The 25395-nt window shown below is 43.0% G+C and overlaps 1 protein-coding gene across 3 annotated transcripts; it reads right to left on the reverse strand.

The window, feature by feature from the left end:
• Positions 1–8617: 8617 nt before the first annotated feature.
• SLC25A29 (solute carrier family 25 member 29) lies at positions 8618–23682 on the reverse strand. Of its 3 annotated transcripts, XM_054025768.1 has the most exons (6): positions 22986–23031; positions 18099–18142; positions 15946–15980; positions 14123–14237; positions 12152–12235; positions 8618–10937 (listed from the first exon to the last, which is right to left on the reverse strand). In XM_054025768.1, exon 6 carries the CDS (start codon positions 10902–10904, stop codon positions 10194–10196), a length of 711 nt encoding a protein of 236 aa, XP_053881743.1. In that variant the 5' UTR covers positions 10905–10937; positions 12152–12235; positions 14123–14237; positions 15946–15980; positions 18099–18142; positions 22986–23031; the 3' UTR covers positions 8618–10193. The 3 variants fall into 3 exon arrangements, with proteins under 3 accessions (XP_053881743.1, XP_053881742.1, XP_053881741.1); XM_054025767.1 differs by lacking the exon at positions 14123–14237; XM_054025766.1 differs by lacking the exons at positions 14123–14237; positions 15946–15980 and having other exon boundaries at positions 22986–23682.
• Positions 23683–25395: the final 1713 nt, after the last annotated feature.

Here is a 25395-nt window from a genome sequence, read left to right on the forward strand (position 1 = left end):
TACTCCTGTTCTTCTTTTTGTGAATCATGAATATTTCTTAAAATTCCATTCACAGATGATGCATTCTCTCCTAGGTTGTGATTAGCCCCTCACAGGTGCTAAAGTAGGGGAAGAGAGGGCACAAGAAGTCTCTCCATTTCCCTCTAACCGGTTGCGGCTCTTGTACTCCCTAGTACTGGCCAAACAAGGAGGTTCTCGTGCTGGGGGATGGGTCCATAAATTCAATAGTGATGGGATCTTCAGTCTTTATGCTGTAAGAGGCAGGTGTTTTGGTTGGCTGGGCTAGCTCACCAGATAACTCCTCGCACTGAAGAGCTCCTCCAGAATTTTCTCTGCCTCCAAAGGCGCAGCAGACTTAAGAGTCAGGTCCTCTGTGCATAACCTGGTTAATTTTGTGACTTTTTTTTTGAGTTTTTTTTAACTCAGCACTCCTCTTTTGCGTGGGGGTTACTGGTTTTTTAAGGTCTGTTAAAATTACCTCACAGAGCTCTGCGCAATTGTGAGGGCTTAAATCAAGTGATCTCCTCTTTTCCGTGGGGGTTACTGGTTTTTTAACGTCTGTTAAAATTACCTCACAGAGCTCTGCGCAATTGTGAGGGCTTAAATCAAGTGATCCCCTCCAATTAGCCCTGATAATGGCTGAGAAAGTATAAAAGAAGGGGAAGGCCAGGTCTGTACCTTGTGCTCAACACTCTTGGCCAAATGCATCAAAGGAGAAAAATGTTCCTTTCGCTCCCTCAACCTTGGTCCTATCACAGCTAGAATGTAGGCCGTAGCACAGCCAAAAGTAGCAGCCTGCCCCCTAGGACTGCACCTTGGCAGCTGCCAGCAAACAAGGGACCCAGTAAGTCAAGCTGCTCAAGGAAGAGCGGGAGAACAGGGTGCCATCCATAGCCACTGATGCAGACCAGGCCCCCATTGCTGGGTATTGCATCCCAGGAAGGTGCACGAAAGAGGCTCCAATCAACAGAACCAGCTTGTGGTAAAACACTAGGGCCCCAGTCACCTTCCTTCCTTCCATCTGCCAAAGCATCATGATGGGGCAATACGTGTGTTTTTTAGGACCCCCTCTCTTCCTGCCAGCGGGTATGCTGTGGCCAGGACACCCCCTCAGTTTCTTAGGAGTCCCAAACTGTTGGCGGCACAGAGAAATCAGTTTCCTGCCTCTGCCCCTTCCTCCTTTTGTAGCGAGGTCACGGCAGCCATTTTGGTGTCAGGAGCTCATGTGCTGCAGCCAGGAAACTATTTTAGAACACGCTTCTGGCCTGTCTTTTCAGCAGCCATCTTAGAGACCCCTGAGCGGAAGAGCATAGATGTTCCTCTCCTGACTCTTAGGCTGCCTCCTTCCGCTTGTCATCCCTCTAAGCGGAGTAAAGGTCACAAACGGAGACGTTCTCCTATTGCACAGGGCAGGGGTGTGCAGAAATAAAAATGACCCCTTTGGGGGAGCACATTCTGTACTCCCCTGGGGTCTGAGGAGCTCACTCCCCATCTGGGGCCCCATTGGTGCACTTGTGCTTCTCCCTCCTACCTACCCCTGCCATGGGGTACTCTGCTCCCCCCACCACCTTCCCCTCAACTGATCCCTTCTTTGTCTGCCCCACACCCAGAGGCTCTGCTCACTGCCCCACTACTATTGGTTAGGATGATTGTCTGTGTCTCTCTCATGTCAGCTGCTGATTGGTGGAGGCAGAGAAGGGGTGGGGTTGGTGAGCTCCAGAAAACACTGGCTCCTGGAGGAAAGGATTTGGCTGCCCAGCGCTGCAGCTAACAGGTCATGCTTAAGCGTGCACTGTGAGCAGACCTCCGGTATGAAAATTGGGGGACAGGTGTCCCTCACTCCAGGGTTGAAGGAGCTGTCAGCTCCCCTCCAGGGCCTGAGGAGCTCACTCTCCCCCTGCAGCCCCAGGGCTGGAGGAGTTCTGTGCCCCTGCTGATTGGGGGAAGGGGGCTGTGCCCCAGCTTGTCTCTGCCCCTGCCCACAGGGTTAGGGGACAGAAAGCTTCTAGGTCCTCCGCTTGATGGGCATTGGCTTTATTAACAAAAACATGTATGGATTTAAAAAAAAAAAAATCACCTCAAGCATTTTCCCCAGGCTTGGCTCTCCTAAAACTCCTGCAAAAATCTCACCTAGAGACTAAGCCACTCCCATCTCCCTTGCATACCATTGAGGCTTCCTGCCTCTATATCTAGAAGAATGAGGTGTGTGTTTACCAAACATGTTAGCTAACAACACTTGTTAAGTGGTGTGATTAACACATAGTGTAGACAAGTGTTTAACTTATTTGGTTAACATGTTAGCTAATGTTTACTAAATACACGACCCCTTTTTAGAATCTAGACAGGACCCAATGAGTCATCAGGACCCACTTAACTCTTTCCCAGCATTATCGATGCTTACTAGTGGGGGGCAAATACTGCCACCCTGTCACAAGCCACTGTCCAGCCCTTTAACAAAAAGGCGTTCTGTAAAGCAGTACAGATTAAGGCCCTGAGGCTAAGGATCTAAAATGTCGAAATGTGTGAATTTCAGTTTCATGAGACTGCAGTCTTACTACATGCAGTTTATCAAGCATTTTCTTATTGGAGGATTACATTTCAGTATTTTCAGTGTCTCATAAACAATTCGCAATCCCACAGCCAGCCTTCTCTCCACTTCCCTGTGTCAATGTTAGCAATTGCTCAACTGAAAAAGTAATATTAAAGTCACAGTGCCCTTTGAAAACAGGACCCCGGCTTTCCATGACGCCCGATCTCAAAAGCTGGAGAAATATACCCCTCTGGCCGACACCCTGATAGCTACGGGCAACAAGGTCCAAACTCACGCACTGATCGTTGGAGCCATGGGCGCATGAGACCCCGGTAATGAATGAGTGCTGAGAGAATGTGGAGTTGGTCAACGCTACGCTCGGCTGATGCAGCAACTCATGGTGTCGGACGCCATCAGGTGGTCGAGGGACATCTCCATAGAACACATCACCGGACATTGGCAATATCAGGAGGAATGAGCTGGCATGCCAATGAGAAGTGCAGTTGGGAAAGTAACTCAAATACTTTCCCGATGGACTGTTTTTTCTCTAAATGGAAAACCTATCCTAAATTCTCAATTACTGGGGGACAATTTTCACTCATTGATATATTTTGCTTTCTGCTACAAACTCTCTGTATAACTTTTTTCATGAGTAATGTACCTGAATGCATGGATGCTAAATATCTAAACTGATTATGCACTATGTATCTTATGACTTTAAAACAAACTTTGTATTTGTGGATAATCTAAGCACTATATGCAGATGTACAGACACTCTTTTCTCAACCGATGTATTATATAATTTTTTTAACATTAACTTTAATAAAATGAATGATTCTCAGGTTCAGAGATGACTCTGGACTCCTCAGTCACTGCAGAGGGGCTGATCTCTGCTGGCAGGGATCTTCTTCAGGCAAGAATCAGGCTGCTTTGGTCCCAGGATTTCCCCTCACCACAAAGGGGTGCAGGGCTCAAGGTATACTAAAATCCAAACTGTAGTCTCCTAGCCCAGTGTCTGGACACACACACAGAGCAGACAGCAGCCCTGGACTAGCAGCCAGAGCAGAGCTGACCATGTGGTGACTGGTCTCCTTGAGGAAGCTGGAGGGCTAACTCAGCCTGGCTGGGGAAGTTTCCCAGCAAAACTCTACAAACTGGGAATCACCAGTGGAAAAGGAAAAACCCAGCTGGGGGATCTTGTTTTCAGGTCCCTAGTTCTCAGGGGGAACTCTGCAAGCAGGCCTGGGACTTACTAACTCCCTACACGCCCAGTCCTGCTCTTGCCCTGGCTGGCTCCACACTGACTCCAAAATGGCTTCTCCCCTTTCCTGAACTCCCTGGGAGGAACAGACTCTGAGTTTGCCTTGGCTCCCGCTCCCTGAGCTGCCAGCAGACAGAGCCCCAGGAATCTAGGTAATCTCCTTGGGGGCTACACTATATGAGTGTAGTTAAATTTATTTGGTCAGCTTGAGGCTTGCCACATAGATACTATCTAGAAATTGTTAATCCCCTTTTTTGCCACACTTTCTAGGTAAAGAAAAGACCATGGGCACATGCCAGGAAGTGTCCAATTCTTAGGACTGGCCCAGTTGCATAAATTAATATTTAATTTGTCACCAGGATTGCCCAGAGCCCCTTTTGTGCTAGGTGCTGTACAAATATATAGTAAGAGCCAATCCTTGCCCTGAAGAGGTTACAAACTGATCCCCTGACTGCTAGTAAGGCTTTTTGTAGTTGTCCCCTAACTGGTTTCCCTTTGGCTGTTGTGCATTTCTGTTTCTTAAACACTAGATTGTTTAACTGCATCTGGGATTAAACTGTTATTGCTGAGGAAAACAAGTGCTCCCTGAACTCTCTGGGACAGTCTGTGCTGGCACAGTGAGCTCTTTGACCCTAGGGGTGATGGGCACAATGATGTGCTCATGAAGTTTGTTTTAGGCCTATTCAATAGAGTTAACTTTAAAGGGGGAAAGTGAAGGGGGAGAATTAATGTATAAAATTTGGCCTTACGTGGAAGTGTTTAATGGAGCTTAGAACTAAAGAACTGTCACTTGCTTCAGTTCACCCATATTTTGTTTTCTATTCCTGGAGAATTTAAATAGTATCTGCATACCTATAATATTTCTGGCTAATGTGTCCCTCAATTATTTGGCCACTCTGACATTCTAGTGCAGATTTAGGTTTAGATGTAACATATTGTGCATTGTCCTGAACTTAAGAACAGACAAGTTTTCCAAACGGGGTTGGGGAGATTAGGTTGGCTACTTATAGAGAACTCTCCATCTCCACTTCTGGTCCCAAACTAGATTGAAATAAGATGACTTTGCAATACTAGTTCACCAAACTTAACTGTGTGATATACTGATGTGAAACTTAGTATGGGATAGAATGGGAAACTTAAAACCCATCTATTTAGTGTTCATAACCCAGCCCTTGCATATGGCACAATACCACCATGGCAGTAAGTGCTGACCTATGCATGGTTATAAATATTTATCTTAGAGGAGGATATGTACTATGTTGAAAACCAGTCTTGTACTAGTTGTACTATCCTCAATCATTTTTACTATAAAAGGAATCCCTTCCTGGTTCTGCCCAGTCTGTTACCTTACTTGTATTAGGTGAACACCACTTTTGTATTAAGTACACACTACTTTTATTTTCATGCATATGTATGAATTTATCTTCTTGTATTTTCAACATGAGCTGTACAAAATACCTGTAAGAGTACAATCTTAAAGATGAGATAATGGCTATAGAGCAGTAGTGAATCCATATTTTGATGAAATCTGGTGAGTAGACTTCAAACAGTATAGGACTTTCCACAGCTCACCTCAAATGCTTTGTGAAAAATAGTACTTTAGGGTTCTATCAGTGTTATGTACAATTTCAAATTAAACTGGTTTAAAAGATACAAAATCTGTTGAGGTCTCTGGTCAGACCTGTCTTAGTCCCACCATCACTTTAGGTTATTGTCTTTGTCCCTTGCATTAATTGTAGATTGCTGCTGCTGTATTCCATCAAAACAATAGTATCAAGGAACTGTTCTCTGGGGGTTGGAGAGGACTGGGAGGTGATTCCTGGGTTTTATTTCTACTGCTGTTTGACTGCAGTGGGATCTTGACACAGAAGTGAAATGGTCTCTGCTTCTCCCCTTCCCTCTGTAAAACAGGGATAATTACCTACCTATAAGCCTGCAGTATGATGTGAAGTCTTTTAGAGCAGCTTTCATCTAAGGCTACCAGTCTACACAGCAGTATACCCAGAAACCCAGTTTGAGAGATTTTACTGAGATAGAGAAACTTTTGAAGAAGAAATGTTAGAAAGTACTGCCCCAACACCTGTGTTCTCGTCTACCTCTTCTAAAAGCTGCCTTTGCAAGGAATAAGGTCTGACATTTGTATTTCCTTTTAAAAAGTATTCCAACAATAAGTCATAAGACATTAAATGTTCCACTGTATTTTGCGAAGTAAGTAAAAATGGGAGTTGAGAGCACACCTGTGTCTATAACAATGTTCTGAGGGGGCCTGCTTGGTCTTTTTGATGTCCACCACTGGGTCTTGCTATCTGCACATTGTTAAATGGGTGAAAGAAAGGAAATAATTCCAACAGTTGCCTTCCCATGCAATAAGAGCATAGAGTTTCCTTTTAATTCAGTTTCCTGTTCAGGGCTGTACTCTAAACTCCTGCTTAAATTGATCCATTTCTTTCTAAATAAAGAGGGTAGGTGAGGTGCTAATGCTACTTATCTCCTCTGTAAAGCACTTTGAGAGCTACAGCTGAAACTTTATAAGAGGTAGGTTGTGGTATTTGCTTTAGGGGCCGAAACCTAAACCCTAGTTTAAATGGAATTTCTCTGTCCTCCCTCTCACCCATTTTGTTACACAAGGCTACAAGGGAAAGCTAATAAAAATAGAAGAGATAGCTGAACATGCTCCCTCCAACAATTCCAAGAACTGTTTAGGTTTTTTTAAACATAATTTGAGAGCAATGAGCTATATTCTGATATAGACCCTGAATTGACTTGCTGTTAACTGCTGGTGCATGTCTCCTCCATCTCAGCTGGATAAAGGCATACAGCATGCTATAGCTGAGATGTGTGCCCAATTGTCTGATAATCCTGATTTACTGCTTGGTATTTGAACATCTTACAGGAAAATGAAATCATCTGAGACACAAACACTGAATCCCAATGAGAGGATTTAAGCTGTTGCCTAACTTGCTTTAATAGTTAGCAGCAGCACAAATGTGTGTCAAATAACTGCCATTGTTGTAACCCTGATAGTCCCAGGATATTTGAGATAAAAAGATATTACCTCAGCCACCTTGTATTGGACAAATTTCAGCTGGTGAGAGACAAGCTTTTGAACTTCCACAGAGCTGAAGAAAAGCTGTGCAAGTTTGAAAACAGCTCTCTCACCAACAGAAATTGGCACAATAATAAGGTATTACCTCATCCACCTTGTCTGTCAGTTAACTGGCATGCAAGATGAATTGGCAACTGGCTTACAGCCTCTTCTGTGGAGCTCACTTACAATATTGGAGCAAGATGGCTGCCTTTGCCACCATGGTAGTAGCAGTATTAAACTTTGGGGGGAGGGTTGAGTTTTATTTCAGTTTTTATTCCTAGCGGACTTTGCAAGTGTGTGGTTTGAGCAGAGTGGTGTGCTGTCCCTTCAAAGTGTGGCTATATATAACCCCTTCTACAGTCACAACCCTCCTTCCTCTGGGAAGGAAGTTCTCCTGCTCTGAGGAGGCTGCATGAACTCATTCCATGCCTCTTGCTTCCTCCCTGCAGTTCTTCCAAGGTGCCACTGCTGTGATAACTGAAGCAGTATGGCAGCCTGGGCAATGGTTGCAAGATCATGGCTGGTTCCTAGAACAGTAAAGGAAAAGAAGGAGCAATTCTAGTCAAACTGGTTGCTAACTGTTCCTTTTCAGTACTGGTCTTCTATGTGGCTGGGGAAAGTGCCAACCACAGATGAATTCTGCCAAGCCAAAAGTGAGCCTCCTTTTGCCGAGCATCACTAAATATAAGGAAATGTGAACAGTCATGGAGATCTAATTCCTACCAGCAATGGAGTGATCATGTTCCTTTTATAGGTCGCATAACACATCAGAAGCCTGCTCATCCCAAGTGAATTTCTTATCCTACAACATCATTCCTTTTTAATTTCCATGAAGTGCAGCATGTAGTCAGTCAGGTTTTTAGCCTGTAACCAGATCTATTTTTCCTTTAGCTGGAATGTAAAGAAGCCATGCTGAGGCATTTTAAATATTATACAAGTAAGTGTTGGGAGGAATCCCAGTAACAGCATGATCTAACTATACATCCCTTTTAAAAGCACAATCATACTTCTGAAAGTGGCATTACTGAGTTCTCAGTGTTTCTTCCATGAGTTTGCTTCACTTTACTGGAAAAGCTTCCCCACAAAAAAGCAACAAGCCATGCACAGTCACACATGAATCTGGAAAGCAAACTTATTATTTCTGGCTCAAGCATCAATACCACTAATTGAATCTGCAGTCAGAACTTAACTCTGCTGATCAGCAAGCCTGCATAATTCTAACAATAAGGAAGTCATCAATAAAATAACACAGTAGGCCCAGAGCTGTTGTGTAAGAGGTACTATGTACCCAGTCACACTTCTGTTGGGCAGCTAGTTAGCAAAAGTGAAAAAATCAATGGGGGGGGGGGGGGGAGAGGAAGAGAGAGAGACAGACAGACAGTGTAGCTGGATATATAGAAGACAAAGCCCTTAATTTCAGGATGTCTGGTCATCCTATTCTTCTGGCCATAAAGAAAGAAAAAGCATTATTAGTAAGCAGCTTGAAACCTACCTTAAAGCATTGCTGTTTTAAAGAGATCAGTTTAGTTCAGCTTTTACACTCATGCTGAAAATAGCCCATTGCTATACCTTTTGCTATCAGGAGTATGTGTAGAAAATAAATTCCTTTAGGCAAAGAAAATGTGCGTCTTTCAATCCTTTTGGAAGCTAGGTATATTAGTCAAGTCAAAAGGGTGTTTAAATACAGAAGTGTTAACACAGGGTCACTTCTATTTATAAAAAGAGCAGAGGACTGAAGTCAAAATTTTTAAAAATTTTATTCCTTAAGTTTATATTACAGTAAATACAGAATACTGTACAAAGGTGTAATTGTCTTTGCTCTGAATTGTTGTGCATATACATCTTAGCAGACATGTTTCACATTCAGTTTGAATCTCAGTGCAAGTAGGCACCAAAACATCCAACATACCTCCAAGGTATATAGAGACATACCAGTTTTACAGGTTTCTCCAGCATATTTTGTTAAAGTACAAAATGCTATGAACTGAAAGTTTTTTAAAAAGTGTAAACACATATTGCACCTGTCCCAAGCAGAAGTGTAACATGTTCAACATCCACTATCTCACCGAGCAAGCTTGATACATTTAACATGCTTCCCCTTTATCTGTTTGTGCCAAGCAATCGTGGTTCTTATCCAAAGTATTGGATAATTTTGTTTAAAGCCATTAAAATAATCCCTTTTGGGCACACTGCTATAAATATAACAGCTGGTGAATGTTACAAAAGGTTCTCCAGAACCCTTTTCAGTATGACTTTATCCAATGCACTGTAACCAAATACACAAAGTCAGGACAGTGTAGTACAAGAACTTAATGTAATACCAAACCCTAATCCCCTCTCTTAGGCATTTCAGCATTACACCCTTATCCATTATTCCACAGTGGCATATGGAACCTCCACCTCTGTGTATTTTCACCACTATACTTTTTTTTTTTTATATAAGTGATGACCCCCCAGTTTAACAATTTGAGCAGTAACTAAGAAAGGACTTCGTATTACACATCACTGACTGCCATATTGCCTGTTTGGAGAATGGTGAGCGGTGGCATGCAATTACATAAACCTCTCCAGAAGAACGAAAGCTGCTTGCACTAAAGCTAGTTAACACATTCCATGCACACACACAAAAATGAATAAAGTTGAAAATAAAAGCAAATCATGCCATCAACCTCACTTGCCTAGAGTCTCCTTAACTCTGCAATTTAAAGAAACAAATGTAGGTGGGGTTCAAATGCTCCTTTTAAGCACAATGAAACAATACATCTGTGTATAGAAGGAAGTGAGAGAAGTTACTTAAATAACTAAACTCAAATTTACAAAAGCCAAGGAGAAAGATGTGGCTAGCTGAAGGCTACTCCATGCCTTAAACATTTAAGAGTTCTCTGTAACATCTCCAGCATAGTAAACCATGACTTCTAATAAAGGCTACAGGTGTCCCAGTCAAATACAAAAGAGCATTTTTTGTATTCAAACAATATGATCCTCTTGGTCATTCAAAACATGATTGGAAGAAAACCTGGTTTCTGGTATTACAAGATTCTCCAGACCATACATAGTGATAGAGCAGCAGTGTCTGTACAGTATGTTTTTAAAGTCAGATCGCTACATTGCCTGGATTAACACATTTTGATCATTATAAAAGGCAATAAGCTGCTTATAGAAGTGATGAGATGAAATCCTAAGTAACAGCCTTTATACAGATAGAATTTATTTACACAATTTCTATAGATAAAGTGTTTACAAAAATAAGCCCCGTAAAATGAACTCCAGAAAATAAACATGTAACAGATGTGTCAGATCACTGAACAATGAATTCACAAGCTTGAAGGCTGCTGGATTGCTGGACCTGCCTCACATTCATGTAGATTCTCTTCCGACCTCATATACATAAGAAACACTGTGACAGTGGCAAAAGTAGCTGCATTGACGGGGAAAGCTCGGAGAAGTGTAGAAGTAAGACCCCTTGTAAACACCCTCCAACCTTCCTCACGGTAACTTTTTCTAACACAGTCCAGAATTCCATTGTATTGAACAACTCCTCTGACTCCATCTGCCTGAAGCCGGGACTTGATCACATCCACAGGATAGGTAGACAGCCAGGATACAATTCCTGACATGCCTCCAGCCAACAGCAATTTGGGGATGATGTAACTGTCCTCCACTTCACAGCCTAGGTATCTGGTCAAAGAGTCGTATGTCAGGAAGTAAAAGCCAAAGCTCGGTGTCTCTCTTAGGAATGTGGAAACCATGCCCCTGTTGATGCCTCTCAAACCTTCCTTTTGGTAGATTTTAACTAAGCAATCTAGAGAATTCTTGTAATTCTTTGACTTTAGACTGTATTCACCTGTTCCCTGAAGTTGCATTCTTGTCTTAGCTAACTCCATAGGGCAGCAGATCACACACTGAATGGCTCCTGCTGCCGAACCTGCAAGAAACTGGTTTAAAGGAGTGTCTTTTCCGAGAGCACGGATTGTGTTTCCCTGAACGCCAAACACAAGTGCATTAATGAAGGTAAGTCCCATCATTGGTGACCCAATACCTTTATAAAGTCCAAATGCCTAGAAAATAAATTAAAAACAAAATGCTATTTAAGAATAGTGTTAATTATTTTCTAAGACTGCATAGAAAATAAGCTTCTCTTCAGCTCTTGTACAACTGTTGCTCCAACTTCTCAACAAGGTGGCTGGTGGCAGAGATTCCCTACAAAGTACTCCTCTACCTCGATACAACGCTGTCCTCGGGAGCACCCCCAAAAATGTTACCACGTTATAGGTGAAACCACGTTATATTGAACTTGCTTTGATCCACCCGAGTGTGCAGCCCTCCCCCCCTCGAGCACTGCTTTACCGCGTTTTATCCGAATTAGTGTTCTATCGGGTTGCGTTATATCAGGGTAGAGGAGTACAACATTGTCTGTCTGCGTTAAGCAATAATTAGATCAACAGCTAGAACTCCAAAAAGCATCTTTCAGCATAAGAATATTGCTAGTTAAATGTTTAAAGTTCTCATAACTATGTCGCAAGGACAATTATGATCATATAGTCTGATTTCCTGTATTATACATACCACAGATTTCACTCAGCTATTTTTGTATCCAGCCCAATAACTTGTGGATGAATTAGAGCATCTTTCAAAAAGACATTCAGTCTTTGTTTAAAGACTTTGAGTCAGTGGTGCCCAACTTTTCCTGTCACTCCCCTCCCCTCCCACTAGTAATGGAATCTGTCTAAATCCCCTCTGTTACTGCAGCTGGCTCAACAGAGTAGCTACATCTGGGGGTGGAGCAGAGCTGCAGTGCTCCCTCCCCACCACACTGTGGGGTCTGACCCGGGACCCACCGCATGCCTCCCTGAACTTCCTCCATGCTCCCCTAGGGGGCATGCCTTACAGTTTGGGGACCATTGCTCCAAGTGATGAACCCTCCACAGAGATTTAAGATGTTCAATTGTTAATTCCCTTTTTTAAAAATTGCATCTTATTTCCAAAGCGTTAACTTTGTTGACTTCAATTTCCAACCATTGGATCTTGTTTATGCATTTGACATCTAGATTACAGGTCATTCCAGTGCTTTGACAACCAGGTTTGAAAAGATTTGGTGCAAATTCTTAACTGTTTGGAAGATCCAGAGATAACAAACCTGTCCTGATGAAATGTGAGTTTCACCATTTGGAGCTCAATTAAGATCAGTGTAAAACACTACCATTTCATAGTTTTTCTAATCACATTAAATACATTTATTTATCCTTTTATAAAACAGCAATTGGCTACTTACTGATTCATGCTTTATGATAGATTGAAAGCAATGGTAGGTCCCACGGTAGAGAGGTTTCTCTACACTTTGTACTTGAAGGCGCACCTACAAGAAGTTTAGTGAGAAGAAGTTATTTGTATGGTAATATTGATGTAACTGGTACACTAGTGCTTGGTACCTATATATGGAGATATATTATAGTAGTGTCTACACAAAGCACACAGTAAAGATATCAGAATGCCATAAATGGCAATGTAAAATCATTTTAAAGAGATGTTCAGAGTTGATTGCTTTTGAGATGATGATTAAACCTGGAGGAGTGTGGGGGGAGAGCGTTCATTAAACTAAATCCTTTTTATAAAAAATGGGAAATATTTAGCCATTTTGAAAGTGCAATAGGGTGAAAACTGGCAATAGGTTTCACCCACGCTAAAAACCAAAGCTTTCTTAACCTAGATGTTAATGATATTTGTCAACGCTTTGGGATGTAATGGAGAATTTTTATAATTGATCTACAAACTAAGCATGAAATGTGGCCAGTGACATACTATCAGTCCTCAAATGAACAATTTTAGAATGTCCGGACCAAGATTTTCAAAAAAATGGCTAGTGTTTGTGGATGCCCAACTTAAGTCACCTTAATGAGGTCTGATTTTTCTCACAGGTGCTCAGCACTTTTTGAAAAATCGGGACTGCTAAGGTGTCTCAAATTGGGCACCCCCCAAAAAAATAAAAAAAATCACAAGGCTCTTTCAAAATAAAAAAGAAAAGTAGACCCAGGATTTAAAGGCAGAATGCTAACTTAAGTGTTCAATAAGCTTTATAAAGCATATTTCTAAGCTACAGTGCTCCAAGTGATCTTTATTTACTGTGATTTATATATACTCCCTATGCAACATGCACTTTACCCATAGTTTTTCTAGACTGAAACAGTATATTTTTGGTCAGAAAGATGCCACTGTAATTGTGTGTGGAGACTGTCTAGGAAGGAGTACGGCAGAAAGGGATCTAGGGTTTATAGTGGACCACAAGCTAAATATGAGTCAACAGTATGATGCTGTTGCAAAAAAAGCAAACATGATTCTGGGATGTATTAACAGGTGTGTTGTGAGCAAGACACGAGAAGTCATTCTTCCGCTCTACTCTGCTCTGGTTAGGCCTCAGCTGGAGTATTGTGTCCAGTTCTGGGCACCGCATTTTAAAAAAGATGTGGAGAAATTGGAAAGGGTCCAGAGAAGAGCAACAAGAATGATTAAAGGTCTTGAGAACATGACCTATGAAGGAAGGCTGAAAGAATTGGGTTTGTTTAGTCTGGAAAAGAGAAGACTGAGAGGGGACATAATAGCAGTTTTCAGGTATTTAAAAGGGTGTCATAAGGAGGAGGGAGAAAACTTGTTCACCTTAGCCTCTAAGGATAGAGCCAGAAGCAATGGGTTTAAACTGCAGCAAGGGAGGTCTAGGTTGGACATTAGGAAAAAGTTCCTAACTGTCAGGGTGATTAAACACTGGAATAAATTGCCTAGGGAGGTTGTGGAATCTCCATCTCTGGAGATATTTAAGAGTAGGTTAGATAAATGTCTATATGGGATGGTCTAGACAGTATTTGGGCCATGTGGGCAGGGGACTGGACTCCATGACCTCTCGAGGTCCCTTCCAGTCCTAGAATCTATGAGAAGGGATAGGGCGTGGGAGGAAGGCCCTGTATTCTCATGTATTTATAGGCCACTCCTTTAAGACTTCAATTTGACCCCCCCTCCCCAATTTGTCTCCTGCACTTTATAAACATTTTTAAACTCAGATACACACATGTAAAAAGCCATATTCCAGTAATTAACATTGATTCTGGCTAGAATGATAAAGCTAGAACTTTGTCTTTGTTTATCAGAGTGCAGGGTTGTGAGCATTTTTGCGAGGGAATACCTATTAGCCATCCAATATGCTGCAATTTCAAAGCAAAACATGCTTTTTAAAAGAAGTTTTAATTCTAGATACCGTAGTTCTCCAATTTGCATGATGGATTCTTGACCCCAGTAACTGTTCTCCCTATCTGCTTAAAGCTCCCACCGGTGTCAATGGAAGACCCATGCATACAGCAACAGCAGAATATCTATGATAGTGAAGGCAACATGTGGGTCAGGAAAGGATTTTGGCCAGTTTTGTTTGTTTTTTGTTCAAGTTTCATATTTAGTTTTCACTTTTAAAGAGACAGTAAAATTTACTTTCAAAGTTAAATATCATTAGTATTTTCCTCAAAGTAAGAACTAGATCATGTAATAGGCAAACTAAATGTCAAGGGTCACTTTTTAAAAGCAAAAGATGGTTTGAACTATCTAAGCAGAAGAGCACCTTTTTTAGCCTGCCATATGGCAAGACAACTCACTCCAGGGAAGAGACCTTGTTAAAATATTGCAGTACAGAGTGAGATATTAAACCGGTTACAAACCACACTAAACTAAGTTTACAATGTGATTTAAAGAGATCATAGCCTCTTAATTTCCTACAGATTACTGAATACGTGATAGTGTGGTGTGAAGGATTTATCAGCCTTAATTTGGGATTGTTACAAGTAGCAGAGCCGTTAAGTGTGCTATGACGCTCATTCTGAGCAATGCCAATAAATTTAATACTACGCTACCATGAATAAAAGAGCAGTTTAATTTTATTGGTACTATTTTTCATATCCCCTGGCTGTAAAGCCAAGTTACCTTGTTTACAATGAGTCCCAAACTGTATAGGCCTTGGAAGTAAAGGAAATAACTTAAGTTTAAGACCTTTCATTGCCCAATAACTTTTCTATATGCAAGTGTTTGCACATAAAAGATGCCAAAAGTGTGCTCTGTATCCACATTGGAATCTTTGGAATAAAGCTTCAGTTTCTAGTCCTAACTGAAATATTGGACCTTGAACCTATCACTTGGACAGGACTGAATACTATCTCTCAAACCTTAGGCCAGTATAATTGGGCATAAAAACACCAAATCTAGATATGATGGGAGGGATTTAGTTTGCTTTTTAAATGGCAGCTGTTTGAAGACATGTCAATTGTCAATGTCAGAACTAGTCAGGACAGAGATGTGTTAACTGGCACAGTGGAGGTAAATGTTTCATAAATGCAATTTATCCATGGCTCACTGCCACATTATTTTCTGCTCAAAATATTAAAAGAAGTTTGATGCTTTTATGCTATGCAATTTGGCTTATGAGAGTCTGCGCAGAGGTGGGTTTTATTACAAAATTATACTATATCATTAATCTACTGATAAATTCTTATCTTCCTCCTTCCTGCATCTGACAATTCATGGTGATTTAAACAGGCAGGCCCAAAAGTAACTTCACTTTACAATTACTGAATTTGTTTTAAGATATCAAAGAGTGAGCAGCAAAAAAAAAAAAAAAAAAAAAAAAGCAAATATTAAGTGTGCACAAGTTTGGTGCATTTTAGATATGTCTAAACTAAACGTATGCATTTCAAATTTAAGAAGTGGATGAAACAGATCAATTGAAAGTGTGCCCAAGATCCAGTTTCACAACCACTTTGTGCACAACCTTAAGCACATGGTGAGAAATGCACACCAGAAAGTTTCAGAAGAACATCTATAGACTTAAAAATGTTCCCATTAAAAAGGGATTCTCATACCCCACTCCCTCCAATTCAGAACACTAGTAATGGGACACATCAGTTTAAAAACTAAAAAAAAAAAAAAAAAAAAGGGTGGGAGGGAGAACTATATAAGGTTGTCTGTTTGAACTAATCATACATTTTGGAATAAATTAAGACTGAGAGAAACAGAAGTGTTCACCTGGTCTATACTTACTAGGTAACTCTCCAGTGATGAGGCTTATCTGTCATCTACAACAAAGTAACACTTTTGCTGTTAATGAAGACAGCCCCTAGCTCAGAAAGTAAAGGCAGTTAAAAGCAACAAAGCAATTTTACACATTACATCAACAAACCAGGGAAAGGGAGTTTGCCGCTTTTGAGATTAGACTCAAAATCTGTTTGATTGGTTTTAGCATGATTTTAGAAATTAATTCTTTATCCTATGTGTTTCCGCCATCTCCCCTCCTCCCCTCCATCCCACCTTCCCTCTCCCCCATGTTTTTGCCCTTATGAAGCATGATTGCTGGCAAAAAGGTTTAAAGGTTGAGGAGGAAGCAGAATTCTGGCTCTATTAATGCAGCTTCCTCATTTTTAAAATTAGTGTATTAACACTTTAGTATAGTTAAAAAAAAAAATAAAAAAAAAACCCACCACCAATCCAATTAGCCATCAGTCCTGTAGAGTTAATCTTAAGAGAACACACAAGATACAGCATTTTATAAACGGTTCTCTCTTTTTAAAGACCGGTTACAAATTCTTAGTTTTCCCCATACTTTAATAGTGATTATACTGGCTGATTATACAAATACTGGTTAGTATTTTATTCTCCAGTATGGAAAAAGCAGGAAAGTACTATTCCCTTCTACCAGTACGAAAATAAGTTACCCTGGATTTAATAAAGCAACAACTATTAACACAATTACAGAAATTGACAATACTCCATTGAACAGTTAGTCTACAGCCAATCCAGCTCTCACTGCACATTAAATAATGCTTAATTTAAAAAAATTACAACTATTAGAACATTCAGCACTAGAGTATCAATCCTTCAGACTTAAGCACTTGCTTTTTATATCCTCCCAGTAGTTCCATTGAGTTAAACATCTCCCAAAACCTGAAGTTAAGCATGTATTTTAGTAGTTCCACTTTAGTCAATCAAACTAGACACAAGCCATACATTTAAGCAGGATTAAATCTTTGCAGGTGTGGGGCCCTAGTACTTTTCCTCTGCACCAACTCTAAAAATAGTTGCAAATCCAAGTAATACAATCAATGAGAATGCATTTAGTGAAATGTAGCCGAACTGTTTAATAGCGAAGGTTAACATATCCTGAAGTATAAACAGTTTGCATTGGACTGATAGGAACTTAATACCCAGTAGATAGTCTTTTCAATAATAAACCATGTGGCTAAAATATGTAATAGGGCGATGCACACCCTTAGTAGTCTTCAGATATTTCCCTCATTTATTGCATTTAGATATCCAGCTTTGTGCTGAACTTAATAAGCATAATGTGAGATGGCATGCTCTGTAGAGGAGAAAGTTATCAAGTACAGTATATTAATTTATTACTGGGTACATCTTCTATTGGGAGACTATATTCTGCCTTTACAGGTGACTAGACGGAGTAAAACTCTCAAAGTGCCTATATCCCATTTTGACTTAGACACTTAGGAGCCTAAGCCTCATTGACTTTCCAAGAGACATAGCCAATTCTGAAAATACTACCCTTCTATCTAATATGCCTTCTATTTCTAGCTACTTGAATCCTAAATCTCAGTCTATCTGCATACAATACGTACAGCTGATAATCATTAGCATCTCAAAGGAAAAATTAATTCTGGCTAGGAAAGGTAAAAAGATTCTTTTTCCTCTTCAAGGAAAGAAGCCCAAAGCAGTGTGTCAAATTGCGAAACTGCTGCTTCATGCAGTTAATTGCTTTTGTTCACTAATGATATAACTATTGGCCAATATAACAATGCTTTCAGAGTGAATAGGAAAACTAAAAAAAAAAAAGAAAAATTCCAGCCCATAACAAAATAAGATTAAATTACAAGAGAGGGTACAGGCAGTTTTAGATGTCAGTGATAAACAGCTGCAGGGAAGCAAGCCTGGATCTAAATTCTTAAGTTTAAACTCTGTCCTGTTACTGGTTTGAATCTTACATTCAAATGGTTTTCATTTGCTTTTAAAGATCTGGGGCTTCAGCAAGTCTAGAAGAATACTTGAAAAGGATTGCTTCAAGTTTTGGACCATCAGGCTTAAGCTTCTGAAATGCCGGTGTTTATATTTTTTCCCCTTGTAAATACTTTTGCACTACTTTCTGCCTAGAGTGTGGAAGTTAAACCTGTTCAAAATCAACCCACCTTAACAGTGTCGAATGGATGTCCTACTAGCACCCCAGCAGCACCTGCAACAAGATAAATGGCAGTTTTATGGTTGTACAATCTAGCATTTTTTCCCTTACAGCAATCCAACACTACAGTAGTCCTAGAATGAGCTGGTAACTCTAGGTGTAACTCAAGGTGCACTTTTGTTACAGGCAGGCCACACATGGAACAAATTACCAAGGGAAGCGGTGGATTCTCCGTCTCTTGATGTTTTCAAATTAAGACTAGATAGCTTTCTGGAAAATATGCTTTAGTCAAACAAGTCACTGGGCTAAAGAAAGGGTGAAATTCTGTGGTGTGTTATTCAGGCAGTCAGACTAGATTATCTAATGATCCCTTCTGGCCTTAAAATCTATGGACGTCGTCATCCCCAGTAGGCAAGTATTGTGGTATCACAGGCATGTCCATGTAGAAGTGACAGATTTCCTTGAAGTGGAAATCATTGTCAGGTATATATGATCTTTACTGGATAGGAGCAAAACTGAGACAAACAAGGCTTCTTGTAGGAATAGGCTAACAGTCTTTCCAGATGTGGTGGAAAGCAGTGTCCCAACACAGTACTCCTGATAGAATTTGCTCGAGTCCTAACTGAATGGAGTGAAGAGATCATCTCACTATGGCATAGTTAGGACTAGGCGTAAGGTTCTTTGCCTACTATTTTGAAGCCTGTAAAGAAAGTCTTCGGGTAATGAAGTATAAAAAAAACCTCAGTGACAACAGTTCTTTAATGATGATTGGTGGCTTTACCGTTACTCATCCATGTACCATTAGACATTGTTTAATTACACTAAGGGCTTGCCTACACGTGATCTGCTACTGCAGAGCAGCTGTGCCATTCTAGCCCTTCAATGTAGACACTCACTGCAGTGATGCAAAGTGTTCTCCCTTCAGTGTAGTTAATCCACCTCCCTGAGAAGCCTTTGCTAGGTTGACAGAAGAATTCTTCCATTGACCTAGCCTTATCTATATGGATAAGCTTAACTTCTGAGTGGAGACCTGGCCCCAGTTACTAAGGCCTAGATGGATAAAGGAACGTGGGCGTGGTGACAGTGAGTGTTGCCATGCCTAACTCTCAGGTGCCTAAAAAGTCACTGGGATTCACAAAGCCTGATCTTGGCACCTAGGCTTCTTATGCAATGAATTGGGAGAAACTGGTGCCTAAGAATAGGAGTCATGAAAAGCCAGCATACTAGGTGGCTCCTTACCTAACCTAGCTAAGGGCCAAGATGAAGCCAAGTGCCCTGTGATAAGCTCTGCCCCTTTCTTGGAGATAAGCGCCCAACTCTAGGCTGCAGCAAGGCACCTCCCTTTGTTTGGGATTCTCAGCTGCATGCCCTCTCTTGGTGTTACATGCCTATGCTGTTTTAGTAAGAAGCAAGGAGAGAGAACTCCCCACTGGGGCCTTATTGTGGGAGTTCGGTGTTTAAGTCCTTTTGCGAATCTAACCGTAAGTACAGTAACTCCTCACTTAAAGTCATCCCAGTTAACGTTGTTTCGTTGCTGATCAATTAAGGAACATTCTCATTTAAAGTTGTGCAATGCTCCCTTCTAAGTCGTTTGGCAGCCGCCTGCTTTGTCCATTACTTGCAGGAAGAGCAGCCTGCTGCAGCTAGCTGGTGGGGGGCTTGGAACCAGGGTGGACCGGCAGCCCCCCTATCAGCTCTCGGCTCCCCTAAGTTCCCTGTGCAGCAGCTGCCCAGCAGGCTAGCAATTGCTGGCAGTTGAGCTGTCCCTCCCCACACTACCATGTGCTGCTCCTGCCCTCTGCCTTGGAGCTGCTCCCCAAGACTCCTGCTTGTTGTGCAGGGAGGAAGGGAGGGGCTAATGTCAGGGTATCCCCCTCCCCCCTGCTCCTGCACCCCGCTTACCCCATCTTCCATAGAGCGGGGGGACATAGGACAGGGCTCAGGACAGGGGGAGCTTGCTAGCAGCAGCTGCAGTCTCAGCAAGCTGATCTAATTAACAAGGCAGCGTACTTAAGAGTGGGTCAGCGTACTTAAAGGGGAAATGTGCAACACACACACACAGTCTCTGTCTGCAATGCTGTCTCCCCTCCCTCCATTCCTGCTGCCTTGTAGAGTGTGAGAGTTAACCCTTGAGGGCTCAGCCAATTGCTAATTCATCATTTAGCAGTAAGGCATTCCCTGGGAAATATCCCACCCTCTGACTCCTTCACCTCAACCAAGCTTCACAATCATCATCACTGTGTACCAGTTCTGGTGAAAGAAGTTTCCCTGGAACCTAACCCCCCGCCCCCTTTACATTAATTCTTATGGGGAAATTGGATTCGCTTAAAGTCACATTTTTCAGGAACATAACTACAACGTTAAGTGAGGAGTTACTATATTTAAATCCTCTATGAAATTCTGATGTATGGAGTTAAAGATCTAGCACATCCCCTACAGCACAACTATAAGGATGGATAAAAAATCAATTTTTTTTATTTAAATCAGATTTTTTGATAAAATGCCTTTTGAGGAAAAAAACCTCTCTCATCATGGAATAGAGATTATAAATTCTAAAGTATGAAACAATATATTCATGTAATGTTTAAGAAAAAAGTTTTTTAAAGCGAGTTCCAATAATTCACAGATTAGGGACCCAATCTTATGGGGTTCCAGGGGCTTCTGTATAGAAAGATTAACCTAAATAATCTATCTACCCAATGGGACTCAGTGCTAAGTCTAGAAGATACCATCAGAGATGCTTAGTTTTGCAGTTCTCAAACTGTGGATTTGTGTCTCCACAGATAACATGCTTGTTAACAGCAAAAATGTTTTTAAATAAAATAAATAAATATACAGAGGTGAGAAATAACAGACCTCAACCCTACTGTCCCTCTGCAAATTTGTGTACAGAGATTTTAATCCCTTCCCTCTCTCTAGAAGTGCAAAGTTTCAAAAAGTTCAATGAATAGAAGATTGTTGGGGGCGGAATAGATCTGGACAAGGAGAAGTGTTCTGGAGATAAATGTGAGAAGGGAGGGGCAGATAGTAGAAACAAAAGTGAAACTGATTGAGCAGCATATTCCAGAAGTCTTGAGATCTTTCTGAGCCCTGGTCTGGGGGCGGGGGGGGGGGGGGGGGGGAGAGAGGGAAAAAAAATCGATCTAAGTTACGCAACTTCAGCTACGGAAGTCGACGAACTTAGATCGACTTACCGTGGTGTCTTCACTGTGTCGACTCTGCCTGCGCCTCTCGTGGCGCTGGAGCACAGGAGTCAATGGGAGAGGGCGGGGTGTGTGTGTGTGTGTGTCAATTTATTGCGTCTAGACTAGATGCAATAAATCAATCCCCACTGGATCGCTGCCAGCCAATCCGGTGGGTAGTGTAGACATATCCTGAGTGTAGCCTTCATTGATTTGAGATCTACCATACCATTCTCTCACTAGAAGGGAAAACCTATAATGGCAGCAGGCCCTAGAGTTGTGAAGAATATGTATTAAGGTTATAACAACCAACAAGAATGCACTTTTATGTAGAAATCTATGATTTATATTGAGTCTTCCTGAAATCCACCCTGATGACTATATACTTCATTTACAGAGCAGTGGATTCCAATAGTGTTTTCCCCTCCCATCTCTACCTTCTATGTAAAGGTTTTACTGCCATCAGTCAGCTAACCATTTAACATCTCTTCCAAGGGAGAAAGCTAAAGGTTACACTTGCATTGTTTTATTCAGATGGCCCACTGATCCTTAGTCTTGACTTGTTAATGGAAAAAGCCTCTATTCTTTCTAACAGAGATAAGATCTCTTGCTCTCTGGAGTTCACAGCTATTGCCAGAGGCAGGGAATTGCTTGCCTACACAGAAGTTACAGGCTACGCACAATTGCGGAAGAAACACAAGTACAGATTGTCAAGCGGGTGCCATACCCTACCCCCTTGCAGGGCCTTCCCACCTGCCCTGGCATCCCCTGCTACGGGAAGTACTTAAGCTTAAGAAAGCAGCTAATGCCGCATCTAGGCACGTTTCCCATCAATGTGATTAGCAGGAATGAGAGTCCCCTCTGTGTGCTTTGTACGTGTGGGCAGGCAGTGGAAGTTAGTGTAAGAGCTACACGGGCTGTGTATTGCGCACAAGGAACCGGAAGCCCCGAGCAGGGGCACGTTCAGCATCGGGGTTTGCAGGTTGTGGGGTGGCTGGGAGGGAGGGCGGAAATGGTGGCTGTTCTGGGGGGAAAGGGAGGTGAGGAGACTCACGACGTGCGCCAAAGGAGGTGACTGGGTTGGGGAGCAGCTGTGGAGAAGGGTATGATGCTCAGTTCGGGGGGAGGGGACAGAGATGCGGCTTATTGTTCGAGCTCCCCCTTTGCTCTTGGCGGCCCCGGACGCAGCAGAAATCGCGTTTCCGCGAAGAAACCCGACTCCTGGGCGCTGACTCACCCCCTGCTCCTGCACCAGCTCCGCGCACGCTCCAGCCTCCAACCGCGGGCTGAGACAATGGGCCCAGCCCGGCCCCTACAAAGAGCCGGAGCCATTCAGGGCGCGCGGAGCGAGCGGAGGCGTCAAGCTCCCGGCGCTGGCAGAGCGAAGCTGCCACGCCAGCAGCCCGCAGGGCGGGGAAGGACCCGCCAGCGCTTGGACTCCTTCTCCCCAGCCGCCCCGGCACGGGGAGAGTCTGACCCACCCCCATCTCCTGTGCATCCCCCACCGTCAGTGCGCCTCCAAAGCGGCCCCTGCTCTGCGCCCCGGGGCCGGACATGCTGCCCCAGCGCATGGTCCCTTCGCTGTGCGCCCCCAGCGCCCTGGCTCGGCTCCCACCCCTCGCTGCTGGCAGCCGCTTATGTAACCGGATCACTGCAGCAATCCCCAGGCACTCGCGCGGAGCCCCAGCGCCGGGGGAGCCTCGCTCCTCTCTTACCGCCAACGCATCCCGCTAGGAAATCCAGCGCCATCCTGCTCTCCGCGGCCCCTTGCTGTAGGCCCGGTGCGTGCTGCTGCTGCTCCCCCCTCGCTGCACGGGGGCACCACCGCTGCTGCTCCGGCGGCTTCCTCGGGATTGCAGGGGCTGGATGCGGGGGTCGGCGGCTCGGGATCGGTCGAGATCAAGGACTCACGAGGCCTCCCCCGGGTAGCGATGGCAGCAGCGCCCGGCACACGTTCCACCTTGCACAGCGCACCCTGCTCCGCTCTCGCCCTTTCTATTTCTGATGCCGCTAGTGCGAGGCGGGGGGAGACAGAGCCTTATGGGGAAGGGGAAGCCTCCAATCAGCGGCAGCGGGCGAGACAACACCCCTCCGGCTGAGCCCTCTGCCTGGTTGCCGATTGGCGGCTCCTCGGGGGCGGCTGAAGCGCTTGGGGAGGAGGGTGGAAGTCGTGGAGACAAAGAAGCCGAGAGGCTGGGGGGTGCCTTGTGCTCTCTTCTCTCTGGGCTGGGGCCCGGCGTGCCGCCCTGGGGCAGAGCCTATCGCGGCCCTGCAAGATGCCAGCCGGGAACCGGCCCCGTCAGATGCAGGCCGGGCCGACAAAAGGCTTTTTCAGGCTGGTAGTTCTTATGATAATGCAGCAACTGCTCCTTCCCCCCGCCTGCTCTTGAGTCGGCTGAAGCAGCGGTTCTCAAGCCTTACGCAGTTTGCTGATGACCACTCCGAATTGAGCGGAGAGTCAGACGGAGGCGGGTATTAGACAACCTATGGGCTGGTACTGGTTCACACTTTTTAAAAGTCTCTTGTATTGGTTTAGGAACTGATACAGCTAAAGCAGGACGGCCCCCTAGTGGGGATGCTGTTATACTTGTATCACATTCACCATGTCTGCACTAGACATGGGCTGTACCAGTTTAACTGGATTTGTATAAAATCACACCCCTAAAGAAAAAATGGTGTAGACTAGGCCTAATGCAGAATCATTGATTCTCTGGAACCGTTAATAGATTATTTTCGTGTCTGAGACCATGAAGGATGTGATTTGTGTGTCTTTATAAAACACTATGCAGCCCTTGTCTAAGGTATATATCAGTATTAGCAATATGCTGTTGTGAATTGCCTCTGTGGCACTCCTTTCACTTTTATAAAATGTTTCCTATTCAGATTCCTAGGGTTCCAGTCAATATAGATTTTCTGGGTCGAGAAGGAGGATTTCTCTCGAGTTCTGCACAGTGATGTTTGCACAAGACTGAATCCTGTTAAGATGGCACAGATTTTTTTTTAAATCTGCTAACAGTCAGTATTCAGTTACCCTCTTCCTCAAAATGTGGACTCTTAACTTGCAAATGGGGCCAGAGAAGAGCCTCGATGAAGTCAATGGGGGGGGGGGGTCTGTTCATGCGGTAGTGCAGCTTTAGACAAAATGTGAGTTTTTTTTTTTTTAAATTGATGCCTGGCTATCTTAAAAAGAACAGGAGTACTTGTGGCACCTCAGAGACTAACAAATTTATTTGAGCATAGGCTTTCATGGATGCATAGAATGGAACATATATTGAAGAGATATAGATATACACATACAGAGAGCATGAAAAGGTGGGAGTTGTCTTTGAGAGGCCAAATAAGTAAGAGAAAAAAGCCCAGTACAGACAGTTTGATAAGAAGTGTGAGAATACTTACATGGGGAGATAAATTCAATGTTTGTAATGGCTCAGCCATTCCCAGTCTCTATTCAAGCCTAAGTTAATTGTATCTAGTTTGCATATCAATTCAAGCTCAGCAATTTCTCGTTGGAATCTGTTTTTGAAGCTTTTCTGTTGCAAAATTGCCACCCGCAGGTCTGTCATTGAGTGACCAGTCAGGTTAAAGTGTTCTCCCACTGGTTTTTGAATGTTATGATTCCTGATGTCAGATTTGTGTCCATTAATTCTTTTGCGTAGAGACTGTCCGGTTTGGCCAATGTACATGGCAGAGGGGCATTGCTGGCACATGATGGCATATATCACATTGGTAGATGTACAGGTGAACAAGCCCCTGATGGCATGGCTGATGTGATTAGGTCCTATGATGATGTTACTTGAATAGATATGTGGACAGAGTTGGCATCGAGCTTTGTTGCAAGGATAGGTTCCTGGGTCAGGTTTCCTGCCTATATTGTTCATCCCAGTCTTCCCTTCCCTTGTTTTTATAGCTATTTAACAAGGCAATTACAGGTAAGGGCACTATTGAGACCTGGTTCAATTCCATCCTCTGTCTTAGAGTTCCTGTGTGGCCCTTGTCAAGTCACTTAGGCACTTCTGGAAATTTTACATAGAAGTGACTTAGGTTAAAATGTGCTGTATGGAGGGGTAATTTCTAAAGCACACTAATATGTTGCACATCAGTTGGTTCTTGTCGATTCTGCTGGTG

This window comes from Malaclemys terrapin, chromosome 4 (genome assembly GCF_027887155.1).
Source record: "Malaclemys terrapin pileata isolate rMalTer1 chromosome 4, rMalTer1.hap1, whole genome shotgun sequence".
NCBI classification, from domain to species: Eukaryota; Metazoa; Chordata; order Testudines; family Emydidae; genus Malaclemys; species Malaclemys terrapin.